We start from the raw sequence: 21,630 nt of genomic DNA on the forward strand, positions 1-21,630 counted from the left end.
GATATGTGTAAAAATGTCAAATTCTTGTATAAAAACCGCAGCGATATGGAAAGAGCAGGATTTTGGAGTCAAAAGTTTAAAAGATAGGGGCACCTGGGTTGCTCAGTTGGTTAAGTGTCAGACTTTGCTCAGGTCATGATCTCGCAGTTTGGGAGTTCGAGTCCTGCGTCGTGCTTTGTGCTGACAGCTCAGAGCCTGGAGCCTGCTTTGGATTCTGTGTCTCCCTCTCTCTGCTCCTTCCCCGCTCATGCTCTCTCTCTCTCTCTCTCTCTCTCTCTCTCAGAAATAAAGAAACTTTAAAAAAAAATAAAAAAAATAAGTTGAAAAGATAGAGTTCTAGGGGCACCTGGGTGGCTCAGTAGTCCAAGCATCTGACTTCAGCTCAGGTCATGATCTCAGGGTTCCTGGGTTTGAGCCTGGTGTTGGACTCTGCACTGACAGCTCAGAACCTGGAGCCTGATTTGGATTCTCTGTCTCCCTCTCTCTCGCGCGCGCGTGTGCACTGTCTCTCGAAAATAAATAAATAAATATATTTTTTTAATTTTTTGTCTTTTAATAGTTTTTTCATGTTTATTTATTTTTGAGAGAGAGAGAGACAGAGCGTGAGCAGGGAAGGGGCAGAGAGAGAGGGAGACACAGAATCCAAAGCAGGCTCCAGGCTGTGAGCTGTCCGCACAGAGCCCGACTCAGGGCTCGAACTCACGGACCGTGAGATCATGACCTGGGCGGAAGTCGGACGCTTAATCGACTGAGCCACCCAGGTGCCCCGGTAAATAAACATTTAAAAGATAGAGTTCTAGTTGTACCACTTTCTAGCTATGTAAGGTGAAATTGTTAAACTCTATGGAAATTAGTTTTTCTCCTCTACAAACTTACAGGATTTGTCTGTATTATTTTAAAGCAACTTTTATAAAAATATTTTTCATAAATTGCTACCCAGTAGTAAAGAGCAATGGATGGCATGAATTTCTTTAAGGATCATTATAACTGTCTTTTAAGATTCTGTTGACAAAGGATGGTTTCTTCCTTTACTAGAAACTTGGTGAACGCTGGACAGCAGTGTGCCGTTGGACTGAGGAACGTTGGAATAGGTTACAAGAAATCAATATATTATGGCAGGAATTATTGGAAGAACAGGTATGAAACTGTTATCCATAATGGGCAAGACAGATGGCGAAAAGTAACCTATCTTTAATTATGGCATTACAATAAACTTGTTTACTTTACTTTGAAAGGCGAATACACAAATAATTTTTATTATTTTAAAAATCAGATTTCTATGTATTTTATAACTGATCATGTAGCTTATTCATAGAAATCTTATGACTTTATTGTAGTAACACTTAATTTGATGTGTTCATTATTTAGAATGTTAGTATTTAGACATTCTACGTTCACGATTATGATTTTTCTTTATATTTCTGTTGGGTATTGTGTTTGAACTTGTATCAACACAAGGCCTAGCATTTTTAGCTCAGTAAATAATGAATAAATGAATCCACTAACTGCTTTGTGAATTTTAAATCACAACAGTTTTTCTTGATTTCAACCAGAATAACTACTGAAATTAACAAGAAAAGATTATTTAGCGATACCATTAATTTAATACTGGGTTAATACTATTTTTTTTCCAATACGGATTGCAGCAGCCAATGAAATTTTGGCACAAAGCTGCCTCTTTAAGTTTTCAGTCAGAGTGGTGGCCCTTGGCCCACCTTCCATCCTTCCAGAAGAACAACAATCAAAACAGAATACAAATAAGCAAAACTTTTCTCCCAAAATGTCAAACATTTGTGGTTTTCGAAAATAAGCAGATACTTTATTCCCACATCTCAGTGTCCATTTAGATTCTTTTAAATGCATTTCATTTCCATCCACAAAAAGCAACTATATTCTTTTCAAGGAATAAAAACAAGCGTGTGATGTTTTGTGGTTTACTAAATATGGTGACCGAGAGAACATCTTAAAAAGTAGGTTGCAAAATTTGTCCCTGTGTAAATTGTTAATCACTACCTCCTGCCCCCAATCTTTGGCCAGAATTTTCTTATTAAGAATTCTATGATGGATCTTATTCTGACTTCTGAAATATTTACATTTCACTTTATAAATATTTACATTTAGGGGCACCTGGGTGGCGCAGTTGGTTAGGCGTCTGACTTCAGCTCAGGTCACGATCTCGCGGTCCGTCAGTTCGAGCCCCACGTCAGGCTCTGGGCCGATGGCTCAGAGCCTGGAGCCTGCTTCCAATTCTGTGTCTCCTTCTCTCTCTGCCCCTCCCCCCTTCATGCTCTGTCTCTCTCTGTCTCAAAAATAAATAAAAACGTTAAAAAAAAATTTTAATAAAAAAAAATATTTACATTTACTCGGACCCCCGTATTCAGGAAAAGGAGTCACATAGAATAGTTATATTTTACTCCAGTAGTGACAGGAGAAGACACTGATCATTAGAAGACCTTTGCGTTACTCTTCTACTGAGTAATTTAAAATTTGGAAGTAATTTAATTTGGCAATTAAAAATATTTTAAAAATAGAGAGTGACTAGTATTTTGGCCACTTGTATTAGTGTAGATTTAAAACTAACCTTTGAATGGCTTTCTGCTAGTGTTAGGGTTGGAGGAATCGTGTTAAGATGTAGAACTGGAGCCAACGATGGTGCTTAATATATCCATGATTTGCTTTTGCATGGAATGAGACCAAATAAACTTAATCTGAATTACAATATCTTTCAAGGGACTATCATTCGCTTGGTTGCAGAGGCTTTAAGGTAGTTAGAAATGGAATCTGAGAATTCCAAACTTCTCCAGGATAGGCCAATTTCAAGTGTGGCATGTAGGATATTCTGTAAGGGGTTCCAACCTACCTTTCCAACTTTGATTTTCCCTCTGTCCTTCTGTGTACCGAGGTTCAGATGCTGAGTTCTCAGCTCATAGCCCATTCTTAGGATGTCAGTGCCACATGAGTAGTGCTGGTTCTTCTTCAGGGTTCTGTTCCCAATGCATTGCAGATTGTAGATTCCTCATAGTTTGTGTTGTTTTTTTTTCATGTTTTTGAAAGAGTGAGTGTATTTCATTTATTTTCTAGCCTGTCTTTTGTTGTTTAAGGTGTGGTATCTGCTGTGGAATGTCTTCTTACCAATTGTTTCATTTTTGAAATGAAGTAATCTATTAACTCCCTCTCCTTCCCCCACTCTCCCCAACCTGGAACCCATCTCTTCTTCTTTGCAATTGCCATGACATTTTGTGTGTGTGTGTGTGTGTGTGTGTGTGTGTGTGTGTGTGTGTATTTAATTACCAAATTAAAATATAGTGCAGACATGTTATATAACATTATATTTAATAATATAAATATTATACATATATTATATATATTTATATATTATAAATACAAAATAAGCTATCATTCATTTATATATACGTGTATATATATATACATATATACATATATATATAGATGTATATATATATGTATATATGTATATATAATCTTTTGTGGTGTCCGCACTTTCTTTTGTCATAGTTTATGTGCATATTTTATCTTTTCTATATTGAAGACAGGATCTGGATTTGCCACTTAATTGCTTAATCTTCTTTTTTTTTTTTTTTGGTGGAATATAGAGGCAAGGAATAGTTGTTACATAAACTGATAAATAAAGCAGTTAGAGAATGAATTGATCCCACTGCTGACACAGAACCAAGACTTTTCCCTCTCAACTATATAGAAAAGAGCTTCTGCAATAGATATTACACTTTGCGAAGAATTATCTCAATGCAACCATGTGGTTTTCCGCCCCTCTTTCAAGTTTATCTATGTATATTACTAAATATCTTCTGCATGTTGGCCAATGAGATTTAAATATCTGTATGTTGGCTTTGGACTATGGCTAAATTTTCTCTTTTAATCACAATTGCTGTTGAACCTGGAACATTAGTATGGTTTTCTTGAATGATGCTGTGGAAAAACCATTAGTGTTAGGGTGTGGGTCTTTGATTTGATTCCCTTGTTAACTAGCCAAGTGGTCTTGGACACATAATGACTTATCTCTCTTTCCTTCCTAAAATGAAGGGCTGGGAAAGGACAATTCCAGGAGTCTTCCTGCTTCTGGAGAGTTACACTGTGATTCTCTTGGAGATTTGCATAGTTGGATTTAGCCTTTTAGTTCCACGTACGTCCCTGAGAATTAGTTTAATTACCCATGTGTGGGGCTAATGTCAGCTTGATCTGTTGCAAATCTGAGAAGGATAATATCTTAAAGAAAGATATTAGGCCATTCATACCTTGAGCTTGGGTGTTTGAAGTCCTTCCTACCCTAAGTAAGAGTGAAGCCCCTACCAGCATAAACGTTAGAGATTTGGGAACTTGATTGAATTGAATGGCCAAATGATTCTCCAAATATATTTCTAACTTTTGTTATTACATGTAGTGCTTGTTGAAAGCTTGGCTAACTGAAAAAGAAGAGGCTTTAAATAAAGTCCAGACGAGCAACTTCAAAGACCAAAAGGAACTAAGTGTCAGCATTCGACGACTGGCTGTAAGTGGTGTCAATGTCAGCATCTGTCTTGTAAGCCTGTGATATTTTATTGTTTCTATCAATGGTTCATGCAATTTAGTGAATACAGATTATGAGTCATTAACCAACACTAGAATGCTGCCATATAATCATCTAGAACCAGGAATCTTATGTTTTAGCATTAGTGAACTGTGTAGCAAGTAAATTTTGCTATAAAATATATGTTTACATTTCCTGCTTGTGGAGCAGGACTATAGAGTCCTTTTAAGAGGGAGTCATCTAATAAAATATTTGAAATATTAGATTTTGAAAGAAGACATGGAAATGAAACGTCAGGCCTTGGATCAGCTGAGTGAGATTGGTCAGGATGTGAGTCAATTACTTGATAATCCCAAGGCATCTAAGAAGATCAACAGTGACTCAGAGGAACTAACTCAGAGATGGGATTCTTTGGTTCAGAGACTAGAAGATTCCTCCAACCAGGTACCTTTTGCTTTGGATTATATGTTGTACGATGAAATAGAAGTGTTCAAGTTAGTTTTAGTTTTTATGAAATAAAGTAATAATAGGTAAGCTGCAAACTAAAAGTAGGTTCCTTATACCTGGCTTACTGAAAAATTGAGAAATTGACATGTAAAAAATCTTTCCTTTTCTGAAGTCAATTTTAATAGATCGTTGAAAAACTTACTAATACTCAGTAATTTCTCTTAATAACTGATAACACTTATACACGAATGCATTAAATCATCTTTAAATTTTAAATAATCTTATTAATTTAAAAAATATATTAGTGAATTGATTAAAAATGCAACTGTGGTTTGTACTTGGATGTTCATAGTGGTATTATTTATAACAGTGCAAAAAGTGAAACAGCCCAAATGTTCTATCAGTAGGTAGATGGATAAACAAATGTGGTCTGTCCATTACATGAAATACTGACAGTATGAATGAACCTTGAAAACATTGTGCTAAGTACGAGAAGCCAGTCACAAGATTAAATGCACTGTAATTCTATCTATATGAACTATCAAAAATAGGCAAATCCAGAGAGATAATAAGTAGATTAGTAGTCGCTAGGGCCTCGGGGAGAGGAGGATGGGGAGTGATGGACTATTTATTAATAGGTATGGGGTTTCTTTTGGGGCCAATAAACCTCTTTTGCAAGTACAGAGTGGGGATGGCTGCATAACACTGAATATACTGATAACCACTCAAACTGTGTATTTTCAAAGGAGAATGTTATGGCATGTGAATTATATCTCAATAAAGCTGTGACAAAACGTTAAAACATTTGGCTGATTTATACTTCAGGTGACTCAGGCTGTAGCAAAGCTGGGGATGTCCCAGATTCCTCAGAAGGATCTTTTGGAGACTGTTCGCGTAAGAGAACAAGTAACTACAAAAAGGTCTAAGCAAGAACTGCCTCCTCCTCCTCCCCCAAAGAAGAGACAGATTCCTGTGGATTTGGAAGCTAAGAAAAAGTGAGAACAGATAGAGACATTTTCTAAACACAGTACCGCACATAATGTATTTGTACTGATTACTAATCATATGCAAATTTAGATGTAATTATTGTGATGGAAATTCAACTGCTAAACCACTCACTGCCCCCCCCAGCCTTCGAATGTTCTCCTTCCCACTGGCTAAGCGTCTAAATGGTCTCTGGTGATTTTATTTATCCTGTGTTCAGTCTGGAAAACCGTGTGACAGAACCCTTCCTTCTTCCTTTCCATCATCTACCTAGGGAGGATCTGACTGTCCGTGATTCTTCATTTATTCTTTCTTTCACCACACTCTGAGAACTCAGGTTTGCTTCAGATAGATCTCCTTATTCTTTATGCCACTCCTTCCTCTTCACATTCAGCAATACTTCATTCAGGGAAGTCATTCCTTTGTCGTCCCCTTTTTCTTCCTTTCCCCCCTCACTCTTTTTTCACATTTTCTTTCTTTTTTTGTTAATTCCTTTGTCAGATTCATTAACAGATTCTTTATGTTTGCCTTAAGGATCCATCTTTGACATAATTTTTTTTGTTTGTCTTACTGATTCAAAGGAAACTCAGGAATTTTAGAAAAGGACTAATCGCAGCTAATATGTAGTGAGCATTTACTAATGTCAGATACTCTGTTAAGCTGCGCTGTGTGACAGCCGGGTAATGTACCTCAGATACCCTGTAGCAGCTGATCCTTAAATCAGCCCTTTTATTCTCTCCCTTTTATAGGAGGATCCGAGTGCTTGGGTAAATGGGCAATTATTTTGGGCCAGAATAAAAATGATATGGTTTCCCCAGTATAGCTTCTGCAGATGAAGTGGGATTCCAGTTTTACCGGATGATTTTCATCTTGGTAATAAGGCTGTGTTTCTCTGCCTCTTACCAGCATCTCCCTGTGGAGCCAGAGTACCTCCAAGGTGCAGGCAGCAGCTGTGAAACCTTTGCTTCTGGAGCCGAGGCAGCACAGGAGGAAGATGCTTCTGATGTTAATAGTGCCATAGATCTTTTGTTTCCTGCGTGTCTAGTTTCTGCCAGGTAGATCTGGCACTGTGCCTCTCCAGTGCTGGCTTTGTGCATTTGGAAGGAAGAAAGGTTATAAAAGACTAAGGGTGCATTACTATAAAATCTTAAACATGGTCGTGTTGTGCAGAGTGTATTCTGCTGCGGGAAACAGAATACTGTACCAAAAGTGACCCAAACAATGAGGTCATTGATTATCTCACAAGAAGTCCAGAAGCAGGGCTTTCACCATCAGGCTTGTCCTCTCTGGTCCCAAGATCCTGCTGTAGCACTGGGCATAACATCCTTGTATAACCCGATTTATATGCGGGAAGGCCAGTTTTTCCTTATTTATCTTTTTTTCTTTTTTTAAATCGGGGAGAAAGACCTTGCCTGGAAGACATCAGCTAACTTCCCCCGCACTTTGGAGATTTGCATAGTTGGAGTCTCAGTGGCCAGGATACAGTCACTTCCCTGCCATGGGTGCATGGGAGGTTGAGACCGTCTGGCCATTTTGGTCTCCTGTCATTGCATTCTGGGGGACTTGGACAGCAGAGAAAAGTGTGGGGAGGGGAATGTCTGTTAGTTGAGCAGCCAGCTGTGAGGACCATAGGCTTCCAGTCCATGGTTTGATTGGTGCAGAAATCCCTTCAGTTAACTCCTGGACACAGAGAAGCTTGTGTACATCCGGTTCATTATGATAGGAGGCAGTGAGATCTCATTGTTAGAAAGGTTATTTTTATGCCCAGCTCAAGTCCGCCCCCTCCATGTCTCCCTGTATTTGCTAGTTCTGCTGCCTGGGGTGCCATAGAGCGGCACCAGCCTTCAGTATGGAACCTCCTTAGTATTGCAGGGAGTTTCATATTCTCATTTCTGCTGGCCTTCGGTGTAGAGGATCTTCAATCCATTCCTAGTGTGACAGGGTTTCCAGACCCTTTAATACCTTCAGTCTGCTGTAGAAACTTCCACTGTTCGCTTGTCTTAAAGTGGGCTCTCTGAGCAGATAGGAGCTTAGTATCGTTTATAATAAATACATGCTTCAGAAATGGCAGTTTATTTCCTCTTCTTTTTTCTTGGTGCTGCTGGTGGCTGGCTGGTTTAGCCTGCTCAAGGTCTGGAGGGGTGATCATTTCCTATAATCTAGATCTCTGTTGACATGGCCTGAAACCATTGCTACCTTGTGGCGTTCACATCACCCTTGTTTATATTAAGGGCAGAAATGGTCTAAGTCCCCAAGGTCCTTTTATATGTGTGATTTGGGGATGGTGTTCCTCTTCTCTGAAAGATTAAATAGAAGCCTGCTGTTAAGATGACAGAATGAAAGTACCACTGTTTGAGGGACACCTCAACCATTGGGTATTTATCTACAGTGTCACAAAATCCCTTTACAAGTTACAGCGAAAATTGATCTTGATGAAAAACCAAATATTCACAACTCGCCAGAAACACTTTAAGCTGTTTCCCAAGAAGAAACAGACAACCCGTGCTTACCCTAAAGTACCTAAAAATACCCAGAAGTTCTTTTGAGAAGCTCTGTGGGTAGAGTGCTGGTGAGGAGGACAGACTATCTGGTTTGAACCAGAGCTCTACCGGCTGTAGCTTTGTGGCCCTGGGGCAGTTGTTTAAAACCTCCCCGGGCTCAATTTCTTCATCATTAAAAGGGATAATAATAGTATAGGTGTCTCAGGGTTGTGGTGAGGATCACTTAATAAGACACACAGAACACTTTGAAAAGGGCCAGGTACATGGCTGACAGTCAGTGACTGTTTCTCCTCTCATTTTTCCTTGCTGTGGTTCCCACAGGCCTCTTCAGCTTTGTCCACTCTTTTTCTTTCCCACCATCATATCTCAGTTCTGGCTCAGGGTGCTACCTCGGCCTGTTTTTCTCTGGTCTTGCCACCCTTTATTCTTTCTCCTCAGTGGACACTAGAAGGTAAATCCAGTCATGTCAATCCTGTGCTTTCAACCCTTCACGGGCTCTCCCTTGCCCTTTGGTTGAGCCCAGACTCCTTAATCTACCCTGCAGGTGGGTGTGGTTGTCTGCCCTTGTCCTACCCTGCCTAGTACTCACTTTTCCAGTCACGCCTAATCACTTGCTGTTTGCACAGTGTGGTCCTCCCTTTCTTTGTTCTCCCTTTGCAATGAAAACATTTACTAGGCGCAGTATTGCCGTTGTGCTCGTTGTGCTCCAGGAAGGCATCCACCCCCTCCCCTGCCACCTCCCCCCCCCCCCCCCCCCCCCCCCCCGACTAAATTAGGAGCCATAACTGTGAATTCCTGGAATCAGCATCTGGCAAGTTCTCTGGTGATTGCCTGCTACTTTCCATTGCCTGTCCCAGACTGGAAGCTCTGTGAGGGCTGGGATTGCGTCTGATTTACCTTCATAGCAAGAGCCCAGTCCAGCGCCTGGCATATACTGGGCTCAATAATTACGTTAAATGAAAGAAGGCATTAACTTTAAGAATATCTGTATCTTTTTTTTTTTCTTTCTGTTATTTTCTAATCAAATCTGTTTTTCATCATCTACAGGAGTTTGTAAAAATCTAAGTATTTTTTACAAAGCTTAAACATTAATTATTTAAAAATTATTTATTAACTTTACAATATTATTTCTCTTTTCAAACTTTTAATTATAAGTGTGTGGTTTTATTTTGTATGGTTACTAGGTGTCTGTGTTGCCTTTTTTTTTTTTTTTTGAGGAATATTTAAAACACATGCCCGAGGGGTCTTTTGATTGCTCTGTCTTGAGCCAAGTGAAACTACAGAAGGATAGGAATGACCAATAGTAACATCTGAATCTTAAATCAGGTTTGACGCTGTAAGTGCTGAGCTGTTGAGCTGCATTTTGAAATCAAAGACTGCCATTCAGGCCGCAGAGATAAAAGGGTATAAGAAGATGCAAGAGACTTCAGAAGTGAAAAAGAAGTTGAAGGTAAAACATTAAACAAAAACATCCTAGTGAATAAAATATTACATCAGGTTAGATTTGCTGTTGACATAAAAGTGTGATGGGATCCAGAGGCTTCCTGTAAAATAAATGTAGCCATAAGGTAGCTTTTAGGACATTGTAGTAAATTTTTAATCCATCAAGCTGGCTGGCATTCAGACCCCTGTGTGGAGGAGGAATTTTTTTGCCCCCTTTTTCTTAACCTCTGAGATGTGCAGGAAAAAACATTTTCTAAGGTGGTTTAGTTATTAGTATTATTTTTTACTTCGATTAGATCTACTTTAGTCCCTAATACTTTCTGACTTTGGTATGCTGAAGATATTTTGCTCGCTGAATGCAACAGATGATTTCAAATCTCACAATTCCTTCCGATATAATTTCATTACAGAAGAGACACATTAAAAAGAAATAAATACCGTTAAAATGTATGGGATGTTAGCTCCGCTACTTTGTTCCTTCTGTGTGACTGTAAATTGTGCCAGGAGATTGTAGTGACTTATGTCTTTGGTGCTCATTAAGTGTGTGAAAGCCTTTCACGAAGGAGTTGGACACCTAGAGCAAGTCTGTAGTGCCATCTACACTGGCAATGGAGTTTGTCTGTGAAGAGTTTGCAGAACATTTCCAAAACAAGACGTGTATAAATATCAGTGGTATAAGCTAGGAGGTGGTAGTACCATGGGAGTTGAGAGGAGGCCAGGATTGCATCTGTGTGTGTACTCGGGGAAGTCCAGGGGTGAGGTAGCACCACGCCAGAACCACATGGAGCTTGCTTGGAGCTGGGCGTGAAGGGCACAGCAGGCAGGGGGCGCCCCTGAGCAGAGGTGGGGAGGTAGACAAGTTGTGTTGTGATAGTTTCTTTTTTGTTCTGTTTAGTGCTAGGTGTGTGTGTAAAAGTAGTTAGAGAGTTAAGGTTGGAGAGGTGGTTTGGAGTCAGACCCTGGTTGACATTTTGTGTTTGGATGAGAAGTTAAGACTGACTTCTGTCTTATCATTGCATTGTAACTGCTCATATTTAGAGGTCACCGTTGACTGTTGGTTTCTAAATCCAAAAGATGGATTTGTTTTCTCATCTCATCCGCTGCCTCTGTAGCGTTTGCTGCTATTTACCCTTCCTTCTTCTATTCTCACGGCCTTTGGCTTCTGTGACCAGTGATCATTCTAAAATAGACATCTGATCAGGCAGCTCCTATGCTTGCAATTAACTCATGGCTTCCCGTTGCAATGGGGACAAACTCTAAATCCTTAGCGCCCCAGCATGCAAGGGCCTTCCAGGTGGTGCTGTTTCCCCTATGAGTCCAGCCTCAGCTCCTACTAGTCTCCTACATACATCCTGAGCTTCCCCACTCCTGAATCCTGCTCTTTTCTCACTTCCCTGTCTTTACCACGTGCTGTTTTCCTTGTGCAGAATGGCCCTTATTCAGCCTTTATGCTGTGTGGCTGAAAAGCCCTCTACTCCAGTAAGCCTCCTTTAGCCTCATTAGGAAGAGTTAAGTGATTCATCTTTTGACTTCCATGTTGCTTTGACAGAGGAATGTGGAAGGTTGTTACCCTAGAAGCACCATTATCTGAGCCCTCTACCCAGGGAGTTGGGAGGGCCGGAAAGGAGAGCTGTGTGCCATCATTTCATATGCTTCTTATAGTTCTGAAAGACCGGTAGATGATATTAAGGAGCATTGAACAACCCAATTCTCAAGGGCACTGAAATGGCAGAGAATTTGGAAGTGAGAGTGATCTTTATGAACCAAGTTCCAGAAAATATTAATAAGTTAACTTCCATTCTATGATCTAGAAACAATTTCACTTTTAGAAATTGTTACTATAGAAATTGTTTGTTACTATAAGGGATGATTGGCGGCTCCTATATTTTCTTTTAATAAGTTTATTTTTTTTGTTTTTTTAGACGAGTAGTTATAGATGCCAAAAGGGTTTTGAAAAATGTGAAATGAAGAAAACTTAACCATCACTTTTATCTCTAATTTTCCTTGCAAACTGGGGCAAGATCAGCTTAATTGTGTTAGAGTAAAGGAATAGCTTGCTCCAACTGATGTATACCTGGGTGGAGAATCCCTAGTTCAATCTGTCATCACCATAGAAAGTAGCAAAAAATCAATCTGTATGGAACAGGTAGTAATTCTTCTCCAGTATGATGGTGAGTTTTTGCATTGATACTTCAATAAAAATAAGTGGTGTTTCTTTGAATCTCTTGTTATTTCTTTATCTTTGTAACATGGTTGTTTTACTTAGTCCCATTAAAGTTATGCAGAGCAAAGTAGGATAGTTTATTTGACAGAGCCTCTATGTGTAGAAATTAGAAGTAGGACTCTTCTCTGGTTTGTCTGGTTGAAATAATATGGGTTGCCTAGAAGTTTTGATTGTGTTATTAGGGGCGCTATTTGAGTAGTTAATTTTCTCAGTTGTGAATTGAGGAGTGGGAGAAATTTCAAATACTGACTGTTTATCCATATACCTCTGTGTGTGTGTGTGTGTGTGTGTGTGTGTGTGTGTGTGTGTCTTCCTGATTTTGTTCAAACCTTTCTTACTAGTTTTGGAAAGATTTTGTCCTCCCTGTCTCTGACATATAGGGGCATTGAGAATATCAAACTATAGAGACATAAATATTAAAATTAAGAGCCATTCTTCAAACATGAGGAACAAAATGCTTCAGTTTGGGTTCCAAAGCATATTGTTATAGTTTAAAATTTATGTATGAATTATGCTGTGGTTGAAATTTACGTTAGAGTCTAAACTTATTACAAGATCAGACAATAGTGAGGCTCAAAATATTTCTGTTTTTCTTGTTGATTAATTTTTGTTCAGTGTCTCTGTCATAGAATATTCAGTTCATTTGACTCAGTTATTTTTATTGTGTGGCATAGACACTGAGGTTATATGTATGTGAATAGATATCCTGGATCTAAAACACTAATTTTAATTATTTTCTTTTGATAGGAACTCATAATTATAATGTGCAACTTTTTTCTTATAAAATCAACCAAAGGTTTATATTATTTGTTTGGATTTGCCTTTTGAAATTTAAATCAGCTTTGGAATTCTGTGTGGCAGCCTGGAATTACATAGTTTTGTCTTATAGTTTCTCCTACCTCAACTTTGACTATAACACTGAAAGAGAATGTGGGAGGGACACGAAACATGAAAGTTACAATAGCATGCACATTATATTGAGAAGAAAGTTTGCAGTATTCTTATATTGGAATTTTATTTCCAGGCATTAGAAAAAGAACAGACAGAAAGAAGCCCCAGACTGAATGAATTAAACCAAACTGGACAAATCCTTTTGGAGCAAATGGGAAAAGGTGAGACCCTTGATTTTTTAAAAATGTGTTTTAGGTGGTAGCACTGAATAATATTTACAGTTTGACAAATTATATATTTAACACTTTTTTTTTCTAGAAAAGTGGTTTTCAATTTTTTTTTTTTTAAGCTTTAAGCAGCAGAATCTTTTTTCACATGAAGTCCTGTGCTGAAGCTGATGACAAAACAGAAAAGTGAAGTTGTTCTGCTTTTCTGTAGAGTCAGACAACCTAAAGCTCTGATATCTTAGCAGAATGGTTGAAATCCACTGATGTAGAAAAATTTAAAATCTCCTCCTTTGACATTATATATTGGGACCTTTTTTTGGAGAGGGGGTGGCAAAAGAAAATTTTATGTTGGAAATCTTTGGGAAATGAAGTTACAGTAAGGTCAGTTCATTAAGGTCATTTGGTTTTTGATCACGTTCAAATTAATCTTAATTTATTGCAGGTAACATTTTATAGTTAAATTTGAGAAGGAGTTGCTTGTCTTGGAAATTTTTACCTGTATTTAGAAACTTTTTTTTTCCCTTGCCATTAGCCCTCAGTGACTCTGGGGAATGTAAAGATGAATAGTTTTGGTATCCACTTTGCATATGATTCTTCCTTTGGTTTAGCTTTGAGAGACCTCTCCTGTAAATCCTATTCCATATTCTAGTGATAGTAAATGCTTTGGAGGTCTGCTGCAGAGCTCTTTTTTTTTTTTTTTTTTTTTTAAATAATGACCAACATTCGGTGAATATTTATTATATCAGAGCTCTTTGACAAAAGCCACAGACGCCCAAGGCAGAATCAGGAATACTAGTTTGACCAGAATCTTCAGTGTAGTAGTTGTCAATCTTTTTAGTTTTTAACTTTTTATTCTGGAAAATGTAAATATATACAATGCAGAGTGATGAACCTCCTTATACTGATTACCTAGTTTCAGTAATTAATGATATTCTGCCATTCTTGAATTATCTATACCCCTACTCATTCCTCACTCCTTGTTATTATTATTGTTTATAGTTTTTTTAAAGTAAAATTTAGTTACCTTGAAATACATGAAACTTCACTGTGCTGTTTTGAAAAGCCTATACCCATGAAACAATATATGGAAAATTTCCATCTCTCCAGAAAGTTCCCTCATGTTCCTTATGAATCAGTCAGCTTTCCATACCCCCTGAAAATCAGATTTTTTAAAACTTTAGATTATTTTTGTCTCTGCATTAAAAAAATGTCATTTAATGGTATATATATATATATATACACACACACACACACACACACACACACACCCACACACCCACACCCACACACACACACTGGGGACATGTAGACATACACACATTTATATACAAAACTATCCGTATGTCTAATATATGTCCATTTATTGGAAAATTCTGCAAATATAACACTGTCTATCCATAGGTATTAGTACAGCTTAATTTATTTTTTTCTTTAAATATAAATAAAGCAAAATTTATTCAAAAATGGTGTTTTCATTCAAAATCCACTTAGCTCAGTGTCTTAATTACCCTGGGTGAGAGGACCCCACATGGAGATTACTCTTGCAGATATTTACTTGAAGAAACCTGCAGATACAGAGAGACCATAATTTCCCCTGAGGTGCTGATTGAATAATTATAATAAATTGTGTGTTGAATTTATGTCTGTTACAATTGTAGGTTCTTCACTTCTGCATTAATATTGTAGTTTGGGAACCAGACTTTGTCTGGTATGAGTGTGGGGTGCTTTCATGAGTCTGGGTACTGAATTTACCCTCATTTCTGCGTCAGCTTTTAGGCTCTATGTGAGGATTCGTAAGGCCGGTGGAGAAGACTGCCTAGGGGAGGAGTTGGTGAGAGGTGTTATGTTCCAGTGAGAATAACAGCAAATTGGGAAATAGGAGACCTCTGGGTCTCCTGCCCTCTCCTAGTTTTGTGTCCTTGGGTGACTCATGTAACCCTTTTATTTCTTTGCTTTCTTGCCCAGAATGTGAGGCACTCACTAGCAGAGTTCAGCTTCTGTCACGTGCACTCTTACTGTGAATAGATATGTACTGAGATATATACTCTGGAAACGGAGATCATGTCAAAGTTCTACTTGCAAAGTATCAAGTGCAATATGGGGGCTATATCATCTGTGGCTTTGGAAAGGAATGAATTTTGTGACGTAATGTAGACTTGTTGAATTTCATGGGAAACCCTTTATATTTCACATGACCATTTTATTTTTGGAGCATTTAGTAGGACTGGAAATGCATTCATTACAGGATCCTAATTTTATTTATTTCAAAAGACATATTTAGGATGGGGTGGGAAGCTGGGCACTGGGGGTGTTGGTCTGAATAGGGCACTTATGTTCTGGGTTTACTTTCTTGCTTTTTGAGCAGTGTGTACATTGTGTTACTGAGATAAAAGTGATTTTTTCAAAATCTCCCCCACTATCTACCATTTTATCTGTTATTCTAATTTTATAGTATCGTATATTACTTCTCTCCATGTGGTTTTAGTGCTATTAATTCTACTGCTCTTATAAAGCAGAAATGTTGAGCAGAAATGAAAGCACAATTGGGTGCTTCTTGCTGTCCCTCCCTTTTCCCCAAGACATTTGAAATAAGTCCTAGAGTATGGATAATTAACACAGAGGAAATTTTTCACAGAGTGTAATTTGACTAGAGTCTGCCTATGTAAGCATGTAGATTAATGATTCAGCCCATTAGAAAACAAGTCTTTAGGGGGAAAAAAAAGAAAAAAAAAAAAAGAAAAAAGCCTTTGGTAAAACAGATGTTCTAATAATCATGTCATTGATTTCTTCAAAATAGTTCCATCGAAAGTCCCACCACAGTGAAGTTTGATGGGACTTATATGCCTTGTGCATTTGAATTATGTTTTGTGGTACCTTATATAGCATAAAAATGTTTTTAAAAAAGGAAATAATATATTTTATTTAACTTTCATGGCTATTATAATTGTTTTTCTTGATTCAGCTTATCTTTTTCCTAGAGATTGTCAACTAATAAAATAGAGTAGCTGGGCACTGGATGATATGGCTTTATGATGACGTATATTATGACTAGCCTGTGGAATTTGATGGTGGTCCTAGGTTTTGTAAAATTTCTCTTGATTCCAATAGTGATAGATGGAAAGGTGTAAAGTCAAGTAAGAGTAAGTGCCATGGATATGTTATATTTTATTCCTTTTAGGTAACTAGTAAAATGATGGTCTGTTGATTTGGGCTTTTGAATAGTCATTTAAGAGTTGGATGTTCTATAGAAATAGAAAATGTATAAATCAGGATCTCTGGGAGCAAAACAGTTATTTTAAAAGACAATTATTTTAGAGGCACCTGGATGGCTCTACCGGTTAAGTATTCAACTCTTCATATTGGCTCAGGTCATGATCTCGCATGGAGCCTGCTTGGGATTGTCTCTGTTTCTCTCTCTGTGTCTCTGCCCCTCTCCTGCTCATGTGCACGCACACACGAGTGTGCTCTCTCTTAAAATAAACAAACAAACAAACAAACATTTAAAAAAGACAATTATTGGGACACCAGATGGCTCAGTCGGTCAAGTGTCTGACTCTTGGTTTCAGTTCAGGTCACGATCTCCTGGCTCATGAGCTCAAGCCCTGCGTTGAGCCTGTCAGCTCAGAGCCTGCTTGGGATTCTCTCTCTCCTTCTCTCTCTGCTCCTCCTCCTCCTTCATGCGTGTGCTTTTCTCTTTCCCAAAATAAACTTAAAAGAATTCTTTTGAAAAGCAATGTGTAGTTTTCCTTACTTGATGTGCAAATTGTGCTTTAATTATTACCTGATATCTGTCCAACCTGCAATATCTCCAGCTTAGAGGAGATTTAAATTTTGAGAAATGGTTTGAAGGGGCAAAATGGGTGAATTGTAATATATTGTCAGTGAATAATTACCTCCTACCTGTTTTCAGATGAGAAGGGATAATTTTCCATCTCAAAAATTTTACCAGCTTAATCTCCTTTCTCGTTTAGCATAAACTGCTCTGACATGAAAATGAAGTGGCTGATGTTATTACTTTGCCCCCCTAGAATAGAAATGACCTCATAGAAGCAGAGCCTGGCTCTCCATTGCTCAGAGAGTTTGTCAGGAAAATGGTGATTTGTTTTGTTTATAACCCTGTTAATAGAGACAAATGAACTTGGACTGTGGTGTGAATGATTTGCCAGGGTCTAATATTCTATTACCTGTGTGATCCTGGCCAGTGAACTTTAACAGCCGACATGGTTGATATATTCAAATTATGTCCCGTCATGTTTGCATTTCTGATTTTCTGTGGGTACAGTGTATTGTAGGATTTTTAAAATTGCATCCTCTGTAGCTCGTAAGTGACCTTTTGTTTTACATGCCATTTTATTCCTTAGGGCTCTCATTACCCTGGATTTTGATTGTGTATATTTACAAAGCACCATTGTTTTTTTCCCCCTCCTACTCAAATAATAAAGATGTTAGTTAAGCCCGTTCTTTCAACATGCATGCTCTCCTAAGGAGATGAAGACTCCTTTGCAGATTTCCCATCTTTTTTCCTAGTAATTTTCAATGATTTGATGCATTTTATGTTAAGGGAAGGGCCGTGATAAAACTTACTATTACATAGAACTATTATTTTTATGGACATTCTTTACCACTCAAAAATACGGGCTAAAATTATGTCAGTAATAAACATAATGGTGTTTTTCTGATGTGTTAAAGTAGATCATCGTACCACTGCTTTGATATTCTGATCTTTGCTGGTCTGTGTGGGGCATGCCCAGTAGGCCACTGAAGCCTCTCGGGCCTGGCTGCTGGCCCGATTTTCCTACACTCACCAGGTTGCTCCCTGCAGTAGGGCTTCTCACCGTTCATTCTACGGTTCCTAGGACACTATGGTTTGGTCAAACCAGACTCTTGAGCTCCCTCCTCGATTATTTAGCCAGTTGTCTTTTTTGTGATGACAGAGGGTTTACCTTCTCATGTCAGAACTTGACCGGTCCACATAATTCATTGTATTTCCCTGGTTCACTGGAGAAGCTACTTTGTATAAAAGGCAGTGGCTAGAACTCCACTGATGTGCCTCTTGTGACAGCAATACCACTCCTGAACTGCTGTTTCAAGCTTCCCGTCTCCTGCTTTGGTCAGGGAGTGAAACAAAATTAAGTTTATTTATTTTGAGAGAGAGAGAGAGAGAGAATGAGAATGTAAGCAGGAGGAGTCGGGGAGAGAGAATCTGAGCGCAGAGCCCGACACGGGGCTTGATCTCCCAAACCACGATATCATGACCTGAACTGAAATTAAGAGTTGGATGCTTAGCCAACTGAGCCACCCTGGCACCCCTGAAACATAGTTATTTCTAATGGTATCATTGTAATTTTGTTGTTATGTTAAAAGGGACTTAAAGGAATGATCATTATATGTGACATCGCCTCATTATTTTGAATAGGTCAGAATGTTTATAACAAATTGAAAACAATTTTTATACTAACATATGAAGTGTCTGCTTATTTTTTATGTCCGCGTAGAAGGTATTCCTAATGAAGAAATAAGAAACGTTCTGGAGAAGGTATTCTCAGAATGGAAGGATGTATCTCAGCATTTGGAAGATCTGGCAAGAAAGATTCAGCTACAGGAAGATATAAATGCTTACTTTAAGCAGCTTGATGATCTCGAAAAGACCGTAAAGACAAAAGAGGAGTGGGTAAAACAAACTCCCTTTTCAGAATCTCCCCAGCAGTCCTTGCAGAGCTTGAAGGACTCCTGTCAGGTAAAGAGATAACCATCCAGAACATGAAAGAATCCTATGTCCAGTCCTGTATTTAAAAAAGATGCTGCTTGTATCATGAACGTTAGGTTAATGCCGCTCTGATTCACTTTCTGTGAGGATGTTCATCTTCAGTGACTTCTGTGACCCTATTTTCTCTTCCGTAGCGGGAACTGACAGATCTCCTCAACCTCCACCCCAAAATTGAAAAGGCGCGTGCAGGTTGCTCAGCCCTGAAGTCTCAGCGCTCCACCCCGGATTTTGTCCAGCAGGGCTTTGATACATTTCTCGGCCACTACCACGCTGTGCAACAGGAATTAGAGCATCGCCAGCAGCAGCTAGAGAACGGTAAACCCATTCTCTTGGTTTTCTTAGTAGATGTCTCCACTGTCTTCTCTCTCAGTTTGCCTTAATGTAAAAATTAGTCCCAGGTGCCTGGGTGATTCAGTTGGTTCAGTATCCGACTTTGGCTCAGATCATGAGCTCACAGTTTGGGGTTTGAGCCCCTCCTTGGGCATGATGCAGTCAGCCCAGAACCTGCTTCGGATCCTCTGTCCCTCTCTCTCTGCCCCTCCCCCACTCACGCTCTTGCTCTCTCTCTCTCTCTCTCTCTGTCTCTCTCAGAAATAAATAAAACATTAAAAAAATTACTCCCCATATTCACACAAAGAGCACACGTGTTTGTTTTACACTAGCCACATTCTGTTTTCCTCTGTGCCTGCTACTGTTCTGGGTCTTAAAGTATATTCAGAGTATTTCCTGGATTCACACTTGTTTGTAAAAGTGCAAACAGCTTTCACTTGCTCTACATATAATGATTCTTCTTCTTCTTTTTTTTTTTAATGTGTATCTTTATTTTTGGGACGGAGACAGAGCACGAGAGGGGGAGAGGCAGAGAGAGAGGGAGACCCAGAATCCAAAGCAGGCTCCAGGCTCTCGGCACAGAGCCTGACGCAGGGCTCAAACTCATCAACTGTGAGATCATGACCCGAGCCAAAATCGGATGCTCAACCGACTGAGCCACCCAGGTGCCCCTACATATAATGATTCTTAAAGAGTGTTTTGAAAGGTGCTCTTCCTTCCTTTTCTTGAAGGAGGCCAGCTAACATCATTACTAGTAGCGCTAAAAGGAACGATCCCTTACTTCTTTTTGCTCAAAGTGGTTCAGGTTTTAGCAATACCATCTCTTCTTTGAAAAGAAATCATGTTTCTTTTTCAAAGGCTGAAAATTATAGAGTTTTTACTTTTGGAATAAACCTGGTTTTGGCACGTTAACCGTTAAGTGTTTTGAGAGCTCATCATTCATATGTTCTGTTTTTTCTCCTTAGCTATTGTGTAAGTCAGGAATTGTGTTGTATTATGTAATGTTATGGGTAATGAATGTTAAAAAGCTGTATGTTGAACCATACCCTGCCTTGTGGCAAGTATATATTTTGCAGTGACTTGTAGGAATCTGTATGTGTGCATGGTAACCAAATGTGTCATGCTGTCTTTCTTCTGGAAAGGCATTTGGACACCATGCTTTTTGTTCATTGAATTCAGTTAACCTACAGTGTAAAATAAATGTTTGAGAGTATTGCTTTTAAAATATCCTGTATAAAACATGCCTTCATATTGATCCTTGTCAAAAATAGAAGCATATTTTGTAACAGTAAATTGAGAAAGCAGTACATTAAAATATCTGTTTAACATTATGGAATACAACACAGTTCCTGACCTGAAACTGAAAAAAAATTCTAAATCTATTTTTTGTTTTTAATTGTGGTAAAATAGGCATAAAATACAACTTACCATGTTAACGCTTTTATTTTATTTTATTTATTTTATTTTATTTTATTTTATTTTATTTTATTTTATTTTATTTTATTTTATTTTTATTTTATTTTTATTTTTATTTTTATTTTATTTTTCAAAGTTTTATTCATTTCAGTAATCTCTGCACCCAGTGTGGGACTTGAACTCATGACCTGGAGATCAAGAGTTGTGTGCTTCTCCAACTGAGGCAGCCAGGCACCCGCCCCCCCCCCCCCCCCCCGTCACTTTAACCATTGTAAAGTGTGGAGTCTGTAGTGTTAAATATATTCATGTTGTTATGCAACCACTCCCCAGAACCTTTTCATCTTGTAAAACCGAAACTCGATACCCATCAAACAACAGTTCTTCATTTCCTCCTCCCTCCAGCCCTTGGCAACCACCTTCTACTTTCTGTTTCTATGAGTTTGACTATTCTAGACACCCCATATAAGTGGAATCCTATAGCATTTGTTTTTTGTACTTGGCTTATTTCACTTAGTATAATATCCTCGAAGTTCATCTATATGGGTAGCATGTGTCAGTTTCCTGCCTTTTTAAGACTGAGTAATATTCCATTATATGTATCATACCACATTTTTTTTCTCCATTCCTTTGTCAAGGGCATTTGGGTGCTTTCCACCCTTTGGCGGTTGTGACTAATGCTGCTGGTTTCTTAACTTTTGCTTCTAGTTGGTTTTGCTTCTTTGTACTTCAAATGAGCTTCCTTCCTTTCCACACAACTGTTGCTTGTCTGTGATTTTTACATCAGTGGCTGAGGTAGACATCATTCTGGCTGGCTTCTGCAGTCATTATTTCTCAGAGTACCTGCGGTAACCTGG

At 38.5% G+C, this 21,630-nt stretch overlaps 1 protein-coding gene across 1 annotated transcript in view; it reads left to right on the plus strand.

Annotated features, from left to right (window-relative positions):
• Window positions 1-21,630, plus strand: part of UTRN (utrophin) — a 514,156-nt gene that overhangs the window by 141,511 nt on the left and 351,015 nt on the right. Inside the window, exons 14-21 of the mRNA XM_042987266.1 lie at window positions 1,036-1,137; window positions 4,421-4,528; window positions 4,811-4,990; window positions 5,819-5,988; window positions 9,805-9,928; window positions 13,170-13,257; window positions 18,759-19,000; window positions 19,165-19,345. Of these exons, the coding sequence (XP_042843200.1) occupies window positions 1,036-1,137; window positions 4,421-4,528; window positions 4,811-4,990; window positions 5,819-5,988; window positions 9,805-9,928; window positions 13,170-13,257; window positions 18,759-19,000; window positions 19,165-19,345 (1,195 nt within the window). The remainder of the gene's footprint in view (window positions 1-1,035; window positions 1,138-4,420; window positions 4,529-4,810; window positions 4,991-5,818; window positions 5,989-9,804; window positions 9,929-13,169; window positions 13,258-18,758; window positions 19,001-19,164; window positions 19,346-21,630) is intronic.

Source organism: Panthera tigris, chromosome B2, assembly GCF_018350195.1.
Source record: "Panthera tigris isolate Pti1 chromosome B2, P.tigris_Pti1_mat1.1, whole genome shotgun sequence".
NCBI lineage: Eukaryota > Metazoa > Chordata > Mammalia > Carnivora > Felidae > Panthera > Panthera tigris.